Raw genomic sequence first — 20696 nt, forward strand, 5'->3', positions numbered from 1 at the left:
GTGAAAACCTGTGCCAAATAAATATGTGACCCCTAACGTGAGCCGGAAAGGGAGTGTTTTAAGTGCTGTTAAGTCTTTTTTTAATTTGATGTTTTATTTTAAATTTTCGCCATTTTAATCACCTGGTTAAATTAAATAGGCTTGCAGTGTGACAAATGCATTCATAAATGAAATGAAATGCATTTAAATGTTACATGTAGTAAATAATCCATGTATATGGATTTACATTTATTTATTTGTCTGTTTGCCCTGGCCTTTTACAAAATGCTTCAGAATGTATTTAATCTGCGTTTAAAGTGCTCTGTGGTTAATGTAGTTCAGTTGAATAGGCTTATTTCATCTTATCTTATCTTATCTTATCTTATTTTATCTGGAAAGAATAGTGGTAAAACCAGAAAAGTCAGAACAATCACTTAATTTTGGCTCATTTTCCATGAAACAATAAGTAAAATAATTCTGTGGAAATTCATTATGAATTTAGAATTACCCTTTTAGTTTGCAACCATATATATATATATATATATATATATATATATATGTTAGCACTACTTGTTTCACTTCTGTTTCAGTTTTTATAACCATTTCTTATATATATATATATATATATATATGTTAGCACTTTACAATACAATTCCATTAGTTATTGTTAGTTAATGTATGAACATGTCTGAACTGATCCTTAAGACCCAGCTGGCATAGTCGATTCATTGAAAACATGTTTATTTTTTAAAGATTTGTCAAAGTACTGATGGCACAATGATAAATGATCAGGGTGTGTAGCCCAGTCTGGAATCACCTCAGCATTTTAATTTTATTGACATGCTGGGTGTGTTTTCTTTGATTTTAAATGTCAAACCCTGTACGTTTCAAGGAACATAATCTTGGTTTGAACAATTAACTTGTTCACTGTGGCAAGTAAATCATTTTAGGTGGTGATTTATGATCGCAGATTAAAAACAGATTGCACTGGTCTGTGCTCTAACTACTTTTGTTGTGTTTCTCAGGCTGCAGTACACACTGACAAGGTGAGCCCACTGAAGGAGAAGTCTGCCACTGCAGAGAACGGATCTGTCCACACTGATTCAGTCAAAGCAGAGCCACAGGTGACTGCTGACGAGGAAGAAAAGCTGCGAAGGCAAGAAGAGGAGGATAAAGAGGAGCTAGAGTTTCCTCATGATCTGCTGACCAGCATAGACCTTGACCTCAGCACTGAGCTCAGTCTCACCTGGGGAACCTCACTTGGGTAGGTCTCAACAATTTCTCTCTCACACACAAACACATCAATTACCTCAGAGAACTGTGCTGAGGAGCAGACCTGTCATCTGAGCTAGGGGCAAGTTTCAACAGGACGGCTGATTCTTTTGAAAAGTTGTTCACATCTGATGCAAATTTTTTTCCACCTTCCGGTTATGTTTTGCATACTGGTAAACAAAAAAAACTAATTTGCAAGATTTGCATTCTGGAAACAAAAATAGAGATTAAAAAGGTGATAATGGTTCATGTGTCTAGTGTAATTAAAGGTATTTTTTATCCAAAAACGAATTTTCTGTCATCATCATTTATTATTATCATTCCAATCCTAAATTACTTTCAAGAGCAGATATTTTGAAAAATGTCTCATACAGGTTTGAAACGACATGAGGGTGAGTAAATGATGACAGAATTTAAATTTTTAGATGAACTATGAAAGTTCAAGTTCAAGAAAGTTCAATGAAAGGTGCCATAAAATTGTGAGCTCACCTGGGAGGGAGTTGAGGACGCAAAGAATGGAGCAAGTTCATATCAGTCTTGAAACTGGAAGCCACAGATTAGATTGGACTCTGATACGCGCTCCCTCGTTTATGCCTCGTCTTACTAAGTTTCACTATCAAAGCAAAACACAGGACTTATTATATGAAGATCCTTCCTTGTACTTGCTTGGCTGGATAGAGTGAATTTCCATTAATCTCCGACTCGTTCCTATGGAAAACTTGACTGAATGGACAATTGGCAGGCCTACAAAAGAGCTGCGAACCTTGCCAGCTGTTAAGGTGGTAGAACCCAGACACACTCGATTTATATGATTTAATGGAGGTAATGCTAATTCAAATGAAAGGCTTGTTTGTAGACATCAATATTTTACGTAATAAATTATATTATTTATACATTTATTATCTATTATATTTACTGTGTAGTAAGTGTATATTACAGCAAGAGTTTCTCCAAGTAATTTCTGCTATTAGGTTTCTACCGAATAAGTTTCCATCTGTAGACATATGACAAGTTCTAGGAATAAAAGGACAAAATCTGTGAATGTTGTGAATTTCACATGAATAAATCTTGCAATGCATCACCATAGCCTGATAGTGGACAAAATGTTTGTTCCAAAATTATTTTGATAAAACCTGTCTTCTTAGATTTCTTTTACAGCTTGATTAGTAATTTAATCTCTAATTTATGAGGCTCATATTCATGGGTATTTATTTGTGTATGTGTGTGTATAGTTGTGAGCAGGGGAGCTTGGGTGAAATGAAGAATGAGGCTGTGGCACTGGGTGGCACTGCCAACCCTCTGCTGGCAGGCCTAGAGCACCACATAGGGGCCAGTCCACCAGTAGTGGGCCTCATGAAGAGGTAACAGAGGAACAATTAAAATGGAGACAGAGAGATACCAGTCTGGCATAATAGACAGACTTCGTTAATTTGGCCAAAGTGTATTCATGTTTTTATAAATGTAATAGATTTTGGTGAGATCTCTTTTGCTCCATGTTGTGTTTTGGGTGTGACTATTGATGTGTGCTGTGTAAATGGAGTTCCAGTAAGCACAAAATATTTTTACTTTTTAAAATGTTGAATTTCAGTTGCAGTTAAGTTACTGTGTTGAACAAGTTTAACAAACATCACATAAAAATGTAAAAAGAAAATAAGAAAAACTGTGTAACCAATGTGCATTTTTATGTATTTGGATTACAAAAAAGATCAGTACCAAACAGCAACTTTGAGTGAAAAAAAATTAAAGTTGTAAATACATCTTGTTTAAGAAACATAAACATATCTACCTAAAGTAGCCTAAATCAATGTCGCATGCTTTTATGTTTTACAAATATGGAACAAAACTCTACCAAACTGTTTTATTTAGGTTTATATAATGTAATCAGTGCATTTAAATGGAACAGGCTTTAAAAAATGAAGCAAAAAAATATTTTGTGTTTATATCATATTATGTGTTTAAATATTTTGTGAACAAAATGCAACAAGAAGCAGCTTGCTTTTTAATGGTAAACACATTTAAAAATGTCTCAAAATCAGGTTGGACATGGTAAAGACAGGTATAAAATGTTTCTGAAACATTGTTAAAATATGTAATTTTTAAAAATATATAAACATATTTTATTTACATACATGAATACATCATCTGTCATGTTAAGTATTTAGGATCAAAAATGTTTTCACAACCTTTTCTTAACTGGAAAAACATTTACACAAATGTAGTTGTGCTAGCTGTTGAACATGGTCGGCTTTAAAGCTGGTTGAGTTGGTTTGCTGTGAACTAAACTAGCATTGTTTTTGGTTGTGCTTTGATCGGGGAGCTGACATGACTCTTTAACACGCATGAGATAAAAGTGTATGGTTTACCACACTAGATCAATGTACAGCTTGAGAGGTGTCCTCCTTAACAGGAAGCCATGTTTGAGTGTGGTGTGCGTATATTTGGGGTTGTTTTGTGTGTGTGTGTTCATTTTTTTTTTGTCATGTTGAGAGAGTTATCAACACATTATTACATCTGGCTGCAATTGCATAGACTTGTGCGGACACAGACAGATGAGATCTACATTCATACTTGACATACTTGACATGTTTTAAGGGTGTACTTCATGTTAGTTTCTTTCAGCTAAATACGACTAAATAATGCTAGAGGGAACTGTATGTTTTTATACTATTTATGTTTTTAGTAATATTAATATTTATATATTCTAGATTGTGTGTTTTATTTTTTTTGAATACTTTATTTATAGGCATTTCTATTAACAGGGGAAAAAAAATCGAATAATAAAAATTGATAGATTGTGTTTTTATACTAGAAAGGTGATAGAAATTCTCAGGCAAGGGCAGAGTATTGTGGGTATTGAAATTCTGCCTGATAGTGCAGTAGGGAGTGGTTGCAGTTCTGTAATTCATTCAGACATGCAATATGCCAAAAGACCTCAAGTAAGTTTTAGCACATACAAGCATAATTGCTGTAACTTAAACTGCAGTACAGCTGTCTGACTTTCCAGTTATGCCAGAGAAGGGTTCTAAACTTTTTTTTCTTGTCTCCTCTGATTGGGAGTGTCAGCTTCTAGTCATAATCACTTATTGACAAAAGAAAAAGGCTCCGTGGTTGAGCCTGTCATCATCCATATCAGCAAGTTGGCAGATCACATGAGTGCTGTGGTCCAATCAGAGAGAAACCCATGAGGATCTGCTTTGTCATTTGTTTCCATTTGAGGTGAAGGTGATTGATACATTTTTAGTCTAAAATGACAGGCAAAAATGTGTTAGCAAAGCTGTCTCTGTTCTGTTAATGCCCCAGGAGGCACAGAAAGAAGCACAAGGTGAGACAGGCAGTATGGGGGAAGCATGGTTGTCATATTAGATCAGCTTAGGCTACTTTTTGGGATGTTAGTCACTGACTGTTTTTCAGCTCTTAAACGTGATATGCAGAGTCATAGTGATTCACCAGGCTCTATGATGTCTGCCGTAATAAGGTTGCTAGCAGGTTTTTTGGCTGGTGTTCATACGTATAGGTAGTCAGTTACACTGGTTCCTTAATGGGTGCTAAAAGCATAGAAGCATTAACCTTGCTCTAAAACAGCATGTGATTTTTCTGCCAAGTCCACAAGACTTTAGGCTATGTCTTTATGAAGGCTTTTACTTGGCAACCACTCTCATTTCACCTTTTCAAATTTACAAAGATCTTGATTATATAATCTCATTGAAAATTTAACATGATTGCAAGTGATTTATACTATTCATAAATTTGAAATGATGAAATGAAGTGGTTTACCCAATGGGAAAATAAATAAATAAAAATCATGGCACTGTGTATAGTAAACCCTTTTTTTTCTTACACTGAAGAAAAATATTTTTTAGGTTCTTATTTAAATATCTAAACATCCTTAAAACAAGGTAAATTTACTTGAAACAGAATTATAATAAAAATACTAATTTTCATAGAATATATCTTGAATAAAGTTTATTAATTCACTAAAGTAATTCACTAAAATTTGTTAGATTTATGTTTAAAACAAAAACACTGTCACAGAGGTATGAAGTATAATCTTAATTCAAGATATATTCTTGAAAAAAAAAACAAGTATCATAATGTAATTTACCTGGTTTTAAGACGACAAAATACTGAATAATGATTATTATTTTTTGCAGTGTGCGTGTGTGATTTTGTTTTTTTATGCTTTTAAAGCGATTAGTTCTGCCTATGCATGAACTCTCATCCTGTCTCCGGCATGAGGTGGAGTGGAGTGCTGTGGCTTGGTGTGGAATGAACAACTAACTGTTTCTCAGAGCAGTTTTATTCTAATGTATCTTTTTTGGTGAACATTGATAGCTGTGATGGTGACCAAGTTTCTACTGAGAGAGCATCACTGACCCAAGCCCACTTGTCTAGCAAATCTCAGCAACATGTTCCATCCCTCAATCCTTTGGCTGCCCAGATGGATTATGAACTCCAGGAAGCTTTAAGGGAACGTGAGGACGAAATGGCTGCTCTTGGCATATCCTCCCATGCAGACACATGGAATGCAGGTGATCTGGACAGGTGTTTCTCTGTAACCGTGCCTGAAAGTTATGAGAAAAATCAAACCGAGAAAACTGAAGTCAAAAAGGATTTTGGTTCATCTTCACATAAACCTGCCAAATTTCATGAAGGTTGCCATGGAAACGATGGAGCGCACACAAATGACTCAACAGCAGGTGAAGAGGGGGTGGTTAGCTTCAGAGATTATGTTCTAGGAAGAAAGCAAAGTAATGCATGTGCAGCTGGATCTGAGGATGTCAAAAACATTGAGGATATAACAGAAAACCACAGAGAAGAAGCAAGCCAGCTGTCAGAGGCAGAACAGCAAACAAAGTTAGAGATAGAGACAGAAATAGACGCAGCTGAGAACATAGCTGGTCAACAAAAGACACAAAGCATAAGGACACTTAGGACAGGTACACAAACAACATCAGAGTTTGATGAGGAAAAGGAAACACTTACCCAGGATCAATCAATACAAGATATCTGCTCTTTGAAATACACCCTGGAGGATGAGAGTCCACAAGATGAAGACAGAATAAATGTTATAGCACAGACAACCCAGAGAGAAGCAGGAGTAATTCAAGAGACAAATCCTTTGAATGAAGAAGATATAAGTTCTGCAAAAGCTACACAGATGATTCAGAACTCAGATGAAATAAAAATAGAGACACATAGTCAGTTAATTAGTGATTCACTAACGTGCCCATCCACACATACAGATAAACATTCTGGTCACACGTTACACTTAGAAGCTAAAATAAGCGTACAACCAAACATACAGAAACAGGTGGAGTCAGGGACACATCAGTGGATAAATGGACAGATAGAAACAAACACAAAAGTAGGATCAAGCCTTGACCATCAAAGGCAGGAATTAGGACTCCCAGAACAGCTGAGTCCTGAGGATAAACAATTGATCTGCTCCCCACCTCCAGAACCCAAAGCTCATCTTTCCCTGGCTGAGGCTCCACCTGCCCTGTTACTGGACTCCCCACAGGGTCCTGAGCAAAATGATGTCCAGGATCAGACAGATGGACCCTGCAAATCAATATCAGAAGGTGAAACCATACACCACAACTACTGTACAACAGGGGACAAACATGAGAAAAATGTGTCTGATGCATCTGCTGTTGTGATTGATTCCTGCCAAGCTAAAACAGCCCCTGAACATGAGCCTGTAGGGAGATGTGACTTAGAGACATATCCACTGCAGCAGGAGAATGGACCTCCTTTAAGTGGTGGAGCTGGCGCACATGCAGCACTGTGGGGGAATTCACATGCTCTGAGCCGAGCCGGTGCAGAAGAGAGGGAGGAGGAAGAGAGTGCCCTTGAATGGACTTCAGCAGAATCCGCTGCCTCCACATTGCTACAAACAACACCCACGATGCCAGAAATGATAGAAAGCAAGGGAGAGAAGAAGAGAGATGATGCGTTCCAAAGTGCTGCAATAATATTACAAGCAGCAGAGAGAGAATCGGACGTGCTGGAAGCAGATGAAACTCCAAGCTCAGAGGAAACATTGAGTGAATTTATAGCTGAAAAGGGACAAAAATGCACCTCAGTAATTTTTCCGGACATTAAGTGCTCACCTGTTCAGAAAGAGGAGGCGACTGAGGAGAGCTGTGGCAACAAAATGCCACACAACACAATGGAGAGTGAGAGGAAGGGAGGGGGTCTGCCGATCGCACTCTCCCCAGCCAGAGACAAGGATACAGGCACAGTCGATACAGAGGACAAAGCTCTGGTCACCTATTCCTCTCCAGGCATCCTTGGAACATGTGACTGGAAGGTGGAGAGTTCACAATCAAAGGAGAGAAAAGGAGAGAGCGAAGAGGAGGGGAAAAAGACAAGCGAAGGCGGAGCACAGAACGCAGCACAAGCCGGCAGGGTGTCACAGACAGAGGCAGCGACTGAGACGTGTCCATCCCACTGCATCACAGCATCACCAGCGGCAACACAAGACCAGAGTGACCTCATCCATCCTGTCACAGCAGGCGCAGCCCCGTTTCCTCTGAACATCAACAGAATAAACGACTGCGACTCCGTCAGCCCACCCCCTCCTCTTTCCCACATAAACTCTACAAAGACAGAAGCGCAGAGAGCGGAAAAGGCTAATCTGAATCCGAGCCCAAGTGCATCAGAAGCAGAACTGCCAGGCAGTGATAGATCACTTCCACCAGCAGTTTCTTTAGAAAACGAATGTCTCGCTGCACAAGCCAGTGATCAACAGGTACAGAGCTCTTTACAGACTAGAACAGCAAGCTGTGACACCTCCATCAAGACAGAGACACAGCAACAAAACCAAGAAACAACTTCTACAAGTGAAGACACATCTCAATCAACTAAGCTACAAGTAAACATGAGGGATATCGCCGCAAGTTGTACCAAATTGGAAGGGCATATGTCTCCAAAAGGTATGCAGAGCTCTTTTGAGAACCAAAAGGATACAACATTGAAATGCCAAATCACTGAATGTGCCTCTCTGCCCCCACTGATGGTATTTGAAAGTCTACATCATCCAGTAAAAGAGGCTAGCTTCAACTTTAAAGGTTTTCTCAGCATCAGCAAACCAGCACTTCCTCTTCAGACAGAATCAACCATTGGCCAGAGAAATACTTACCTGCATGGAACAGAAAATGAACCTACTGCCACTGAAGGAGGTAAAAAGGGAAAAAATGGAAAGCAGAGAGAAAAAGTGGAACAAGTGGAAATGCCATTTAAAGAGTCAAAGGACTGCAGAGAAATGACCAGTACATCCCAAATGCATGGTGAGACTACTGTAAAGCTTGAAGAAAATGTCAATGTAATTATGAGTAGCTGTGAAGACGATGGAAAAGTGACAGATGAAACTCCTGATGTCAGCAAGAGAAATCCTGTTATATTTTCATCACTGTCAGCTGCAGGTGAGACCACCTGTGTTACTGAAGCTAAAGACATGGTTAATGAAACTCTGGAAGATGCTGAAGTAAGTAAAGAGAAACAAGAAAATAAAGAATGTATGAATAGTGAGAAGAATAGTGTTTTACTACAGGATGTATCTCCACAAGAGGGTCGTAACAGCAGCCCTGCTGTGGATGGTGAGCGGGCTGATATGCCTGTGTCTGAAGGAGTTGAACAAAGAAATACTGAAGTTCTACTTAACACCAAGGAAAATCTGGATGAAGAGACTGATAAATCAAAGGGATGTGGGTTACCTGAAGCAGGTGATATAGAACTAACATGTCCAGGTAATTCAGAGAATCTTGTGAATGACAGTCGAGAGCAAAAGCCAGAAAAATGCACATGTGAAGTTGAGTCACAGGTAAAAACCAGCTCCATGTCTCCAGCAGCTGCCCCAGACATAGACAGCATGTGCCCTTGCACTCAACCAGACAAGAAATTCAACACCGAGCAACCTACTACAACCTCAGAGATGCCATTTCTGTCAAAAGCAGATGAGTGTACAGACATGCTGCCCTATCAGACTGAATCACAGTACAGTAATGAACTAATGAAAAATGATGCAGCGGATGCTGGGGACACAACTGTCCCTTCTCTTTCTGCAGCGGAGACTACAGTACCAGCACAAAGGGATCTTTCCTCAACCACCACACAAAGCACTAACAGTGATGCCAGGGATGTGACTGTCATTGTACTAAATGCTCCAGGCCCAATGCTGAGTCACTGTGAGTTCATTAATGACAGTGATATTACTGTAGCAGGACCCGGAGAAGATTGCAGTGTGAACTGTGTGTGTGATTCTGACACAGATATTGTAAAGAATATTACAGACAAAACTAATCAACAATCAGATGCGAATGAAGAGATGTTAAGATCTCAAAATGCAGATGATCCTCCCTACCCTGTTGGTGTCTCCACACAGGAAATTGTAGCATCATCTGGGTCCCTTCTGCTCACAACTGACAGGGCAGAAGAGGCAGGTGGTTCAACTCTAGTGTTAAAGAACCCAGATATTGTTGGAAATGCAAAGATGAAACAGAATGAAGCATCTAAGTGTATTGGAGAATTGGAGGATGTTAGAAAAGGGAAGAGTGAAGGACGTTTTAATTCTATACATGAAAATGATTTATGCAATGCACCTACAAATGTTGCTACAGAAAATGAAGTAATTAATAAAGACACGTATGAAGAATTCAAGCATGTGAAGGGGGAAGAGGACAAAAAGAAAAGTGTAAAAGAAACCGAAGAAAAATCCAATGCAAAAAATGAAACTAGTTCCTCGCAGGAAGAAGAAATTGAACAAAAAAACGGAAAGCAGGGTGAAATGAAGGAGCAAGAAGAAAGGCCTATTAAAAAGCAGAAGAATAGTCGAGAAGAGACAGATACCTCTGAAACATCCTGTGCTGATGAAATGCTTCATTATCAACCAGCTTTGACAATTCAGCAAAATCCTAATGATGAAATCAAATGTGATTCACTCCTGATGAACTTGGAGGACAATCTCGTTACACTTTTGACTGAGGAGCCTGTTCAGCATGTGTCTGTAGACAATGTAAAACTGAATAAAGATGTATCCAAAGGATCCAGGCAGGTGATAGGAGGAGAGCAAAACAGGGAGTGTGTGCAAGAAAATGAGGTACAAAATGTCAAATTAATTGCGGACAAGGACTGCAAAAAGAGAACAGATATCTCTCAAGAACAGGATGAGGCTGCTGCAAAAGAAAAAGCTGATCAAACACAAGAAGAAAATCAGACATTAATAAATCTCTTCAATCTATCAGGAGAAAAAAAACTTGTAGATGAAACCATTCCAAGAGGAAAATTGCAGTGTAGCCCTGGTTTAACCTCCAAAGGGATTACAGAAGAGGCTCTGGGTTGTAGAGGGGCACTAACTGAAAAATCTCCTCCAGTCATTGATCAGACCCTGTCTGCAGTGGTGAATGCTTCTCCTGAGAGAGATCACACACAAGATCCAAGAGGTTTGAGCCAGTCAGATTTGGCATTTTCACAGTCCCAAGAGCTCCAGCAGCAACAGAAGTTTGTGAGTGCACTTGAAGCAGTGTTAAGTGTGAGTAAAAGCAACGTTTTAGAAAATGCTGAGACCAATAACAATGCAGATGCTGAGGCAAGTGAAAAGGAAGGGAAGGTGACAATGTATTGTAGTGCAGAGGCTCAGAGATCCCTAATCAGCACTTCAGAGAGTGCCACACTGGTGGGGGGCTATGACAAAGATGTTGCTGTGTACAATATATGTCTAGAGAATGAAAAGAAGGCAATACAAACAATCAATCTTAATGGTGGTAAAATTCCTGTTTGTGGGGAAAGTACTACAAGTGAAATACAAACACAGTCAGATCCCAACTTGTCTGTAACAGCATCGTCAGCTTCTGAAACTTCAGAGGTCAAACGGGTTATAGAGGCAATAGAGGCAAAAGAGCCTTCCATCTCAGCATCACAGGAAAGTGTGAGTAAACATGCAGATTGTACCAAATCACAGGTCAGTGCGGATGAGCATGGGAATGTTTGTAACGAAATACTTGACACCAAGAAAGGCTCCGAATTTCCTGTAAATCACTCAAGTGGGTTCACTGTGATTCCCACCCTCTCACACCATGAAGGAGGACTAAAAACAGAAGAGAAATGTTTAGACTCTGTTACCTCTGGAGACACTGGAAACACTGAGATCAGTTCTGATTCAATGAGTGATGTTGCACAGATGTCTCCTGCAGGAACGTCCCGAATTCAGCAAGAGAAAGAGTTAATTTTTCAGCCCTCTGATTGCCAGATCTCCACCACCACATCCTCTTTTTCTGCTTCTGTGCTCCAGAAAGGTATTAAAGAGGAAAAAGAGATAAGTGTGGATCAGGCCTGTAAAGATACACTAGAACCTAACACTCCTAATTCCACTCCCCAATCTGAGACAGCCAGCTGGAGGATGGAGCAGCTTAATAAGCATTTGTCAGAGCAATTCCCAGACGGTACCCAAAACACAGAGGAGCAGGATACACAGTGTTCTGAACAGCAGCTCGTGCAGTTACAACATGTAGTAACTTGTTTGGACACTGAAAACACAATCAGTACTATGAAAGAAGAAGACACAGTTTCAAATGGCTTACAACAGCGAGAAGGAATTCAAGAAGAGATAAGTAAACAGATGGCGAATGAGGAACAGAACAAGGCCACTGAAAAGGATCACACAGAAATGTCCAAAGGGGCTGAACCTAAGTCTTCACAGTCTGTAGTGAAAGAAAACATCTCCAAAGAAAAGTTGGAGGAGCAGTCTTTATTTTCCCCTGATGAAGCAATAGTTGATAATGTAGACCAGCAAATTGAAGAAGTTTCTAATGGGACACTGACAGAAATGAAACCGGTTGTGTCATTGTTATACCCTGAGACCTCTGTCTGCTTAGTGACTGACCCCCAGGATTCCCTCCAGTTCCCTCCTGCAGTCAATCAACAGTCTAGTCAGCAGCCCACTAAGTCTTTTATCCAAAGTTTACGTCAAAACACCACAAATACAGTTAAAAGTAGCAGTGAGCCAAGTCCTGACATAGCAGATAACTCTCCTGGAGACATGGAATCCCTTCTAATCAATAAAGCAATACAGAAAGATGACAGTGAAGCTATTGAAGATGAAGTCAGCAAGGTGTCAAAAGCTGCAGATGTGTTGCTGGGTTCATGCACAGGAACAGTAGAGGTATCACAGGTTATCAACAGTTCAGACAGCCAAGTCCTCAGTGAAATCTTTATACCTGAGAGGTCAGATACAGTAAACTCCTCCGAAGGTTCTGATTGGCTCAGAGCTCTGAAGGAGGCAGCCTCCATGTCTCAGATCATTCCAGAGCACAGAGTTGAGACTACCTGTGGATCTACAGAAAACAGGTACTTTTCAAATTGATGTTTGCTTTTAAAATGAGAGACAGTGAGGCAAAATGACTTAGTTGCGCTCATAGAAATGTTGAAAGAAATGTAGTGCATTTCATTGACACACAGATACAAAAAAGTATGTTTTATGCTCTTGTGACGTTCTGAGTGAAAATGGGGCCAAGTACAAGTACTACAGCCCATTATCTCCTGAGGGTGAGCTCAACAGTGACATCAACTCATGCCCTTTAGGGCAAGAAAGAATCCTTTCATACCCACATGCAAACACACACTGGACTTCTCATATTTGAGCGCGACACGTACACTTTCATGCATACAGGCTATAAGACGTTTGCATTGAGACATACAGTAAGCATAATTTGTTCATCTGCTATTTCTGTTTATTTTCTCTCCAGACCATTTGAGATCCACAGTTTGCCTCAGGCTGAACTAGAATTCCGAACCCCAACTGAAGAATATTTTCCCCCTGCACCTGAAGAGAGTTTTCCCCCTGCACTTGAGGAGAGTTTCCCCCCTGCGCCTGAGGAGAGTTTTCGCCCTTGGCCTGAGGAGAGTTTCCCCCCTGCGCCTGAGGAGAGTTTTCCTCCTGCTCCTGTGGAGAGTTTTCCTCCTGCACCTGAGGAGAGTTTTCCTCCTGCTCCTGTGGAGAGTTTTCCTCCTGCACCTGAGGAGAGTTTTACCCCTGTTACTAAGCAGACAGAAGAACCACTAGACTGCAGGTGAGACCTCCTACATGCTCCTTATGCACTTTATGCACTTATGCAATAATCATTAAATTATTTAATTTATTTACCACTTTCTTGGTTTGTTATTGAGTTAGTTGCTACTTGCCACAAAGAAATCCTTCTTAAATGATGACTATTTAGACTACAGGCTGCGAAAATAGTTATGTTTAGGTCCAGGGAACAACATATTTGATAGAAGGATCATGCAGTACAGTTGGGGGCGTCACTTTTTTGGAAATTTGTACATTCTTTATTTGTCTGGATGGGCTAAATCTGATATTGCGTAATGCATTTTGTCCGTATTATTGCTTAAAGGTGGGGTAAGCGATTTCTGGTAGCCAATGTTGACATTTGAAATCACCAAAACAAACACGCCCCTACCCCAAAAGGGTCTCGCCCCTATTTTGATAGCTCCGCCCCACACATACGTACGCAACCCAGGCAACGATTAGTTCTGTGAAACAAAGCAAAACCAATGTTACACCGTGTCTACACCGGACGCGAGTGGCGCGGCGCGACAAAATACTATAGATCTCATAATCAGTGATGCTGTCTACACTATAGATATATATACATATCTATGGTCTACACTGGATGCGGCGCGACACGACAAATCCCCGACAGAAAACTGCTGCTGCGTTCTATTCATGACGTATTGTCACAAATTTCAAATGATTTTCAACGGTCGTTTTGTCGCATCCAGTGTACTAGACAGACTTTAGCTGTTGCGGCGCAGACACAGTGTTACTCACCTATCGAGAAGAAAGCAAACAAAGCAACCTCGGCGTCAGATCGCAGGCCTTTCTGTTCCTTGAGTTCTCTCCAGCACTGGAAAGCTGATTCGATATTTACACGGGTCCTACTTCTTGCCTTATTGCCTTAAGCTATTGCCTTAAGCCTTCGTTTGTTCCGCAGACGTTTTCCTCTTTTGTTTTTTATCCGCCATCTCTATCTTTCTGTCGCTCGGCTCGGCTAATGTTCGTCCTGTGAACTCTCTCTCCTCCACATCATGAGTAGACACGCCCCTTACTGCTGATTGGCTACAAGTTTGTTTTGCTATTCGGCCCGAATCAGTTTTCTAAAGCGTTTTTGAAAAATCGCTTACCCCACCTTTAAATGAAAAAAAAAAATTGTTACGTGGGTGATCAAAGACCTATTTGTTGAATTCTTTTAAAGGAAATGTTTAGTATGGAGCATTGCAATGTACGCTTCCGTTAGGGGAATTTCTTATCCTCTCTCGTTTTGTCATTACTCCCCATTGCCTCTCTTTAGTCTATATCTGCTCTGTTGCAGCAGCCACAACAGATGAAAGTGGAGCACTTGGTGCTTGTCAGTCAGAGGTTTTAGCCTAGCCTAAAGAAAGATGAGAGAGTGGTGGACAGTGATAGGGAGTGAGAATGAGGGGAAAGAAGAGAGAGAAACTTTGACTGTGTGCATTTGTCCCAGTATCCCTGAATGGCCCACTCTTTGTTTCTTGCCACAGATGTGGACTAAAGGAATTTTGCATGTATCTGTCAGTATGTGTGTGTGCGTGCACGTGTCTTGCTTAAGCATGCATATGTGTTTGCTATTTGCACCAACGCCCTCACATGAGGTCATACCAAGAGGTCTGTCAGTGTGGAACAAAAGCCATAGTTCAGGGCCGTTTCAGTTGAGAATATTACTCTGTGTGTATAGATAGATAGGTAGATAGCTACTCTCGAGACTCATAGAAAATGAGAGAGAGATACGGATAAATAAAAGAGAGAAGGAATGTGAAGTGGCTGCCTGAGGAATTTTGAGTGGCTTGCCTAAAAGAATAGTCACACACTTTACTCTGGGTACTGATCTCGGGTGAGTTCCATACCTTCTTTGCTGTTTAAAATGTAACATATTTCTCTTTTGATTTTACTATTAGTGTGAAGTGCTGGAGAGTACAGCCTTGTGGATATTTGGAGAGATGTTGTTAATTACATATGGTTTGTGATGATCTCACTGGATAGATGGGGGGAGGGACAGTAGGAAGACAGGGAGGGAATAAGGAAGTGTGTTTTGAAGTCTGTCTCTCTCTCATTCTTTCAAATTTGCTAGCTTGCTCACTCTGTTTGTTTTGACAGTGTCAGACACCTGATGATAATGATTTGCTCTGTGTTGACAGAAGGTTAAATTCCGTTATTGTAAGGAATGTATTAGAATACACAGGACTTTATGGGTGCAGTTAAGATACCTTTGCTCTTGGTAATGTGCGATAAACACCTCTGTAAACAACCTGTGTTGCTGTACTAAACCTGCTTTTATACATGAACCCATAAAATGCTGTGATATATATTGTTTGTGGTATATGAATTTACTTTATTTTATTTTGGAATGCCCAAAGAGGGTATTTTGAACTATGTGGCTTTTGAGGGTTTGTGTGTAAATGAAATACAGTGCAAAACTATAGCCTGATGGTTTTAGTCAGATGTTTTAGGCTAGCTACCAACTTTCCACATGTACAAGCTAATATTATCTTGTTGAGATAACTGCAGATTTTAATAAAAGCCTGCACAGCTACCATTTCATTAAAGCTCTTTGGTTACCCTTCAGTGGAATCTAGAGAACATGTTTATTTTCTGTTGGTATTTAGGAAGTTGCAAATGTACTGATAACATCTTGGTGTTAGCGCCTCACCTACAACAGCTGAATGAAAACATGGCAATGTTAAATTTGAGAGCTTGTGCTAATTTTTTATAGTGCCTACCACAAAGTTACCAAATAGGTCACATACAACAGGCTTCCTTGTTTTACACAATTTATGTAGGCCATTATTCCATGTCATTTAGCTAGCTATGACAAGAGCTAAGCAACAGTTACCATGGCAACACAGCCATTGCAGTTATTTTGAGTTAATGGAACAATTACATTAGTGAAGCTTTGAAAAGGGACTCTTAGTCAAAATGGTTAACAATTTTACATTATAAAAGGAGACAATAGGCCTTAATAATTGCAATTATTAAAAGAGAACATTATTAAAAGAGAACAGTGTGACACAGCTCCTCTTAGCTCAAACCTAACCACACTGTACTTATCTAATTATGCCTTAAATATTGCTGTCAGTCAGTTTGATGGAGTGTGCGTATATAGGACTGTGAAAAAGCTGTATGGCGGCTGTGCTAACAGTAGTGACGTTGTTATTTTTATGGCCGGTAACAACTCCTCCCTGCTGCCTTTATTAGTGCTGTCTGTTTGCTATTAACAACCCTGTATGGACTCATTCCTATAGACACAGCTGCTCCTGAGAGATTAGATTTTGTGTTTGAGCTTTTCCTCATAAATCTGGTACATTAGAAACCTTATTGTGTTCATTAAAGTTGTGGTTTGTGGTTATGTCTAACATGCAATCTCCCACTATCCGGCTAAAGCAAAGGAAGGAGAGGATCATGATACTTTGATGCGTGCATAGGCCTGATTAGAGGGCACTTTTGCAAACTGTCTACAACTGTTTCTGATGGGATAGTGCAGTGCTATGTACAGTTGTTTAGGCTGTGTGATGGAGTGAGTTGTATTTTTAGTATATGACATGAGGCACACCCCTTGACAGGAGCAGCTGAAGGGCTGTCTGCTGCTCTGCCTGTTGGATTAGCTTTTGTCTGTGATGTTGCTTAGCTATTGCCATTTTTCCCCCCGCCAAGAGTGCAGGAGGGATGGTAGAAATGATAAATAACATTGTGATTTATTATTGTATGAAAAATAAGATAAAAATTAGATAAAGTTTAAATTTTTGTGTAAATATATATATATACAACATCTATCTTATGTGGTTCATCAGCAAACAAATCGAAGAACAACTGATTGATTTATAATTCATAGAAAATATGAATACACTACCATTAAAATGTTTTGGATTGCCATCTAAAAAAAATAAAAAAATAAAAAAATAAGACTCTTGTGCTCATTAACGCTGCATTTATTTGACCATATAGAATTAAAATACAGTAAAAAAAAAAAGTATTATTATTAAATATTATTACAATTTTAAATAATTGTTTCTATTTTAATTCATTTTTAAAATGTAATTTATTCCTCTGATAGCGAAAACTGAATTTTCAGCAGTCATTACTCCAGTCTTAGTATCACACTATTCTTTAGAAATCATTGTAATATGCTGGTTTGGTGCTCAAGATTTATCATTATTAATGTAGAAAACAGTTGTTTAATATTTTTGCAGAAACTATGATACATTTTGGATTCTTTGATAAATACAAAGTTCAAAAGAGCAACATTTATTTGAAATAGAAATCTTTTGTATAAATGTATAAAAGTTTTGTATAAATTTTATAAATATCTTTACTGTTACTGTAATTTAATAATTTATTTTCTGAATAAAATGATTAATTTCTTTAAAAAAAAAATCATACTGACACCATACTTTTGAACAGTAGTCTATATTTTTAATTAAAAAAATGTGTTTATTTGTTGGATTTGTTGTTTAAAAATAATAATATAAAATATAAATAGAATTGAAAAATCTTTCTTAGTTGATGTCTGAGATCTGAGATCAGCACCTTATTTCTGTTTGTGTACTATGATAATGGTTCTTATGTGAACGATTTCATAGGTACCAGTGCGTCTCTCCTCACCCTGCCCTATGTGTGTTTGCCTGTGTATTTTTGGTGTTGTGCAGGTTTCCTCTGGTAGAAGCTGCTGAGAGGAGTGAGCCTGTCCCCTCTCCCTTATCCCCCCTACCACAGCACGACACTGCTCCTGCCCTCCCTGCCCACCTGCTCCAGGACACAGTCGAGTTCCCCACACCGCCTCCTACCCCTCCGGACAGGGCTCCCCCTGAGCCTCAGACCCTTCCTCCTGCTCCTGCTCCTTCTCCTTCTGGTCTGCCCGAGGCTTCCCCTGCTGCCCCTGTGCCTCCTCAAATCCAACAGCTACAGCACTCTGAGCCTTCAGCAAGGTAGGATATAATTATTTACTGAGTGTGCTAACTGTTTGTTTAACAGTGTACAGTTTTTTTCTTCTTTAGAAGATTGTGAGGATGCCACAAGTGTAGAGATACTGTACACTCAAATTTACTGTGTATTATTTTTGCTTTGTAGTTATTTAAAAAACCTTGGATGAGGCACAGAGCACAACACTTTTACCACTCTTATGCCTTCCATGCGTGGGCATTACAATTCACATGAGGCTGCTTTCAAATGCTCTTCATCCATCCAGTCCGTTCTTAATTATCACACTGGTGAGAATTTATGAATACTGATTAGATTTATTTAAATCGATCTTACTGTAAGACATAATTTCACTTTGCGTCTGGAGGGTTTTGTTGACTGTGCTGATAATAATAATAGCAGTGATGATCCTGAGGGATTTGTGCCATACACTGCATGTACATTATGTACAGTACTGTACACGGAGTACCTCAATACACCCTGTTTCCCCTGTGTCTGTAATAATTTTATGAAGCACCCAGAAATTAATTTGCCATAAAGACTGTTGGCACCAGGCTTTGTATGCATCTTTACAGCACTGTATAAGCAGAATACAGTGGCCCTAAAATCATTTTAATTCATGCTTAAAATGTATGAAAGTCATTGCATCCACTTGTTATACAACAAAATGGCAATATCAAGCAAATGATTCTAGACCTTTACTCAGGACTAAATTCTCTTTTGTAGATATTTTTAATTTTAACCAACTGTTTTCAAGGTGATTTTAGTGGTTGAAGTCACTTCTCTCTCTGTTGTTTTAAGATACTGTATTACCATGGAGTGCGCTGCTGCTACTGTAGGTGACTCATTTCCATTTGTGCACATTGTTGTAAAAGTTTATACATATATCAGAGGCTGTGCTGTGTTTGGATAGAGATCAGGATGACTCAGCCACATTGATGCAGGCCATGAGCTCAGCTTGCATTTCTTCTATCAGACAGCAGAGGGCGAGCGTGTGTGTATGTGTTTCTTTCAGCATTGGAACTGAACTCTGCTGCCCACTGCAGCACACAGCTTGTAAACACACACCAGAACAGGAATATAGCCTACAGTCTAGATAAAAAACTCCCCTACACTGTATGACCCTCAAAGGTACACCTCTGCGCCTTATCTACTCGTAAAGGGATACAGAATGCAGATGCGAGAACCTAATCTTAAAATCTTACATGGAAAAAGCAGCATTTGCATAATGAGATTTGTTTCAGAAGTCCACCACCATCCAGCCAAATATAAACTGATGTCCTCGGGCACCAGCTTGATGCATCTCAACATAAAACGTCCATTAGGGGAATTAAGCCTGTCCCCTCTGCAAACTGCTACAAGGGTATTCCTTCTTTTTTCTCTCTTTCTTTCTCTTTTGAAGGTCATTTTCACTACTGTATGAGTTGTCAGTATATGAACACAGTACACTTAAGTTTTTAAGATACGTTCAGGTAAAACCTGTTTTACAAATGTAAGGGTTTTATGGTCTTTTAACTTAATTTGTTCATCAGTGAACTAATAAAAAAAACAACTGATTGATTCATAATTCATAGTAAATATGAATATACTCTTTACTCTTGTACTATGTTTGACTCTGTTAGTTCAGCCTAGATACTAAAAGCCCATGTTATTAATCTTTTAAAAAAACTGCCTTTGCAATATCTTTCAGTGGCTGCACTGCTTAAAAATTACATTTTTCAATTTCCTGAGCATAGGATGAATTTGTCAGTACACATTATACACTCTCCCTCTGTGTGTTACAGCATTGTTGTAAATGCCTTTTCTTGTAAAGTAATGAGTTATTTAACGTCACTGTCACATGTCTTCCAGTCTGAATCAGACAGCCATTAAATTGGTGACAGGTATTTAAAAACCCCTTCACTGTTGCTGAAATTGATCATGGACGTCTGTGTTTTTTCATCACTCTTGCTCTTTTAAATCAGAGTGAGAGAAAAGTAGCCACTGGCTTCTGCTGAGATGAAAACAAAAGCTGCATGTAGATGCTATAGAACACTGTTCCTTTCCTGGCACAGAATTTTCCAGAAGTAATAAAGCGTATGTCCTTAAATCGCTGAGCTAAGAGAAGGGAAGTCATAATAGGATGCAAGGTTTGAACAGGTTAGTGGTCTCTAGCATTAGGATGGTTGGCTACAGGACCAGTGACCTTGACTAGCATAGAGCTTAGAACATGCCACTGAATCTCATTTGTGTGAACACCCTCAAGCTACAGTATTATCACCCTTTGTGTACTGGTGCTTTTCATTTGATATTTTCAAAATGTTTTGGTAGTGGCAGGCAGTGGACTTGTAGAGGAAATGTGTTTTCCTGCAGTACCAGTTTTTTTCTCAGGGCTAAAGGCATATGGGTCATTATTTACCTTGCTACTTGTAACATGATATTTTATGTTTACATAAACATACTATTTATTCAAGTCAAG

General features: G+C 39.2%; 1 protein-coding gene across 1 annotated transcript in view; it reads left to right on the forward strand.

Annotated features, from left to right (window-relative positions):
• The window catches only part of LOC107716282 (vegetative cell wall protein gp1-like), a 47925-nt gene that overhangs the window by 17512 nt on the left and 9717 nt on the right, over nt 1-20696 (forward strand). Inside the window, exons 2-5 of the mRNA XM_016522657.1 lie at nt 1005-1243; nt 2484-2612; nt 12996-13319; nt 17968-18246. Of these exons, the coding sequence (XP_016378143.1) occupies nt 1005-1243; nt 2484-2612; nt 12996-13319; nt 17968-18246 (971 nt within the window). The remainder of the gene's footprint in view (nt 1-1004; nt 1244-2483; nt 2613-12995; nt 13320-17967; nt 18247-20696) is intronic.

Source organism: Sinocyclocheilus rhinocerous, unplaced genomic scaffold, assembly GCF_001515625.1.
Source record: "Sinocyclocheilus rhinocerous isolate Xijiao unplaced genomic scaffold, SAMN03320098_v1.1 scaffold869, whole genome shotgun sequence".
NCBI lineage: Eukaryota > Metazoa > Chordata > Actinopteri > Cypriniformes > Cyprinidae > Sinocyclocheilus > Sinocyclocheilus rhinocerous.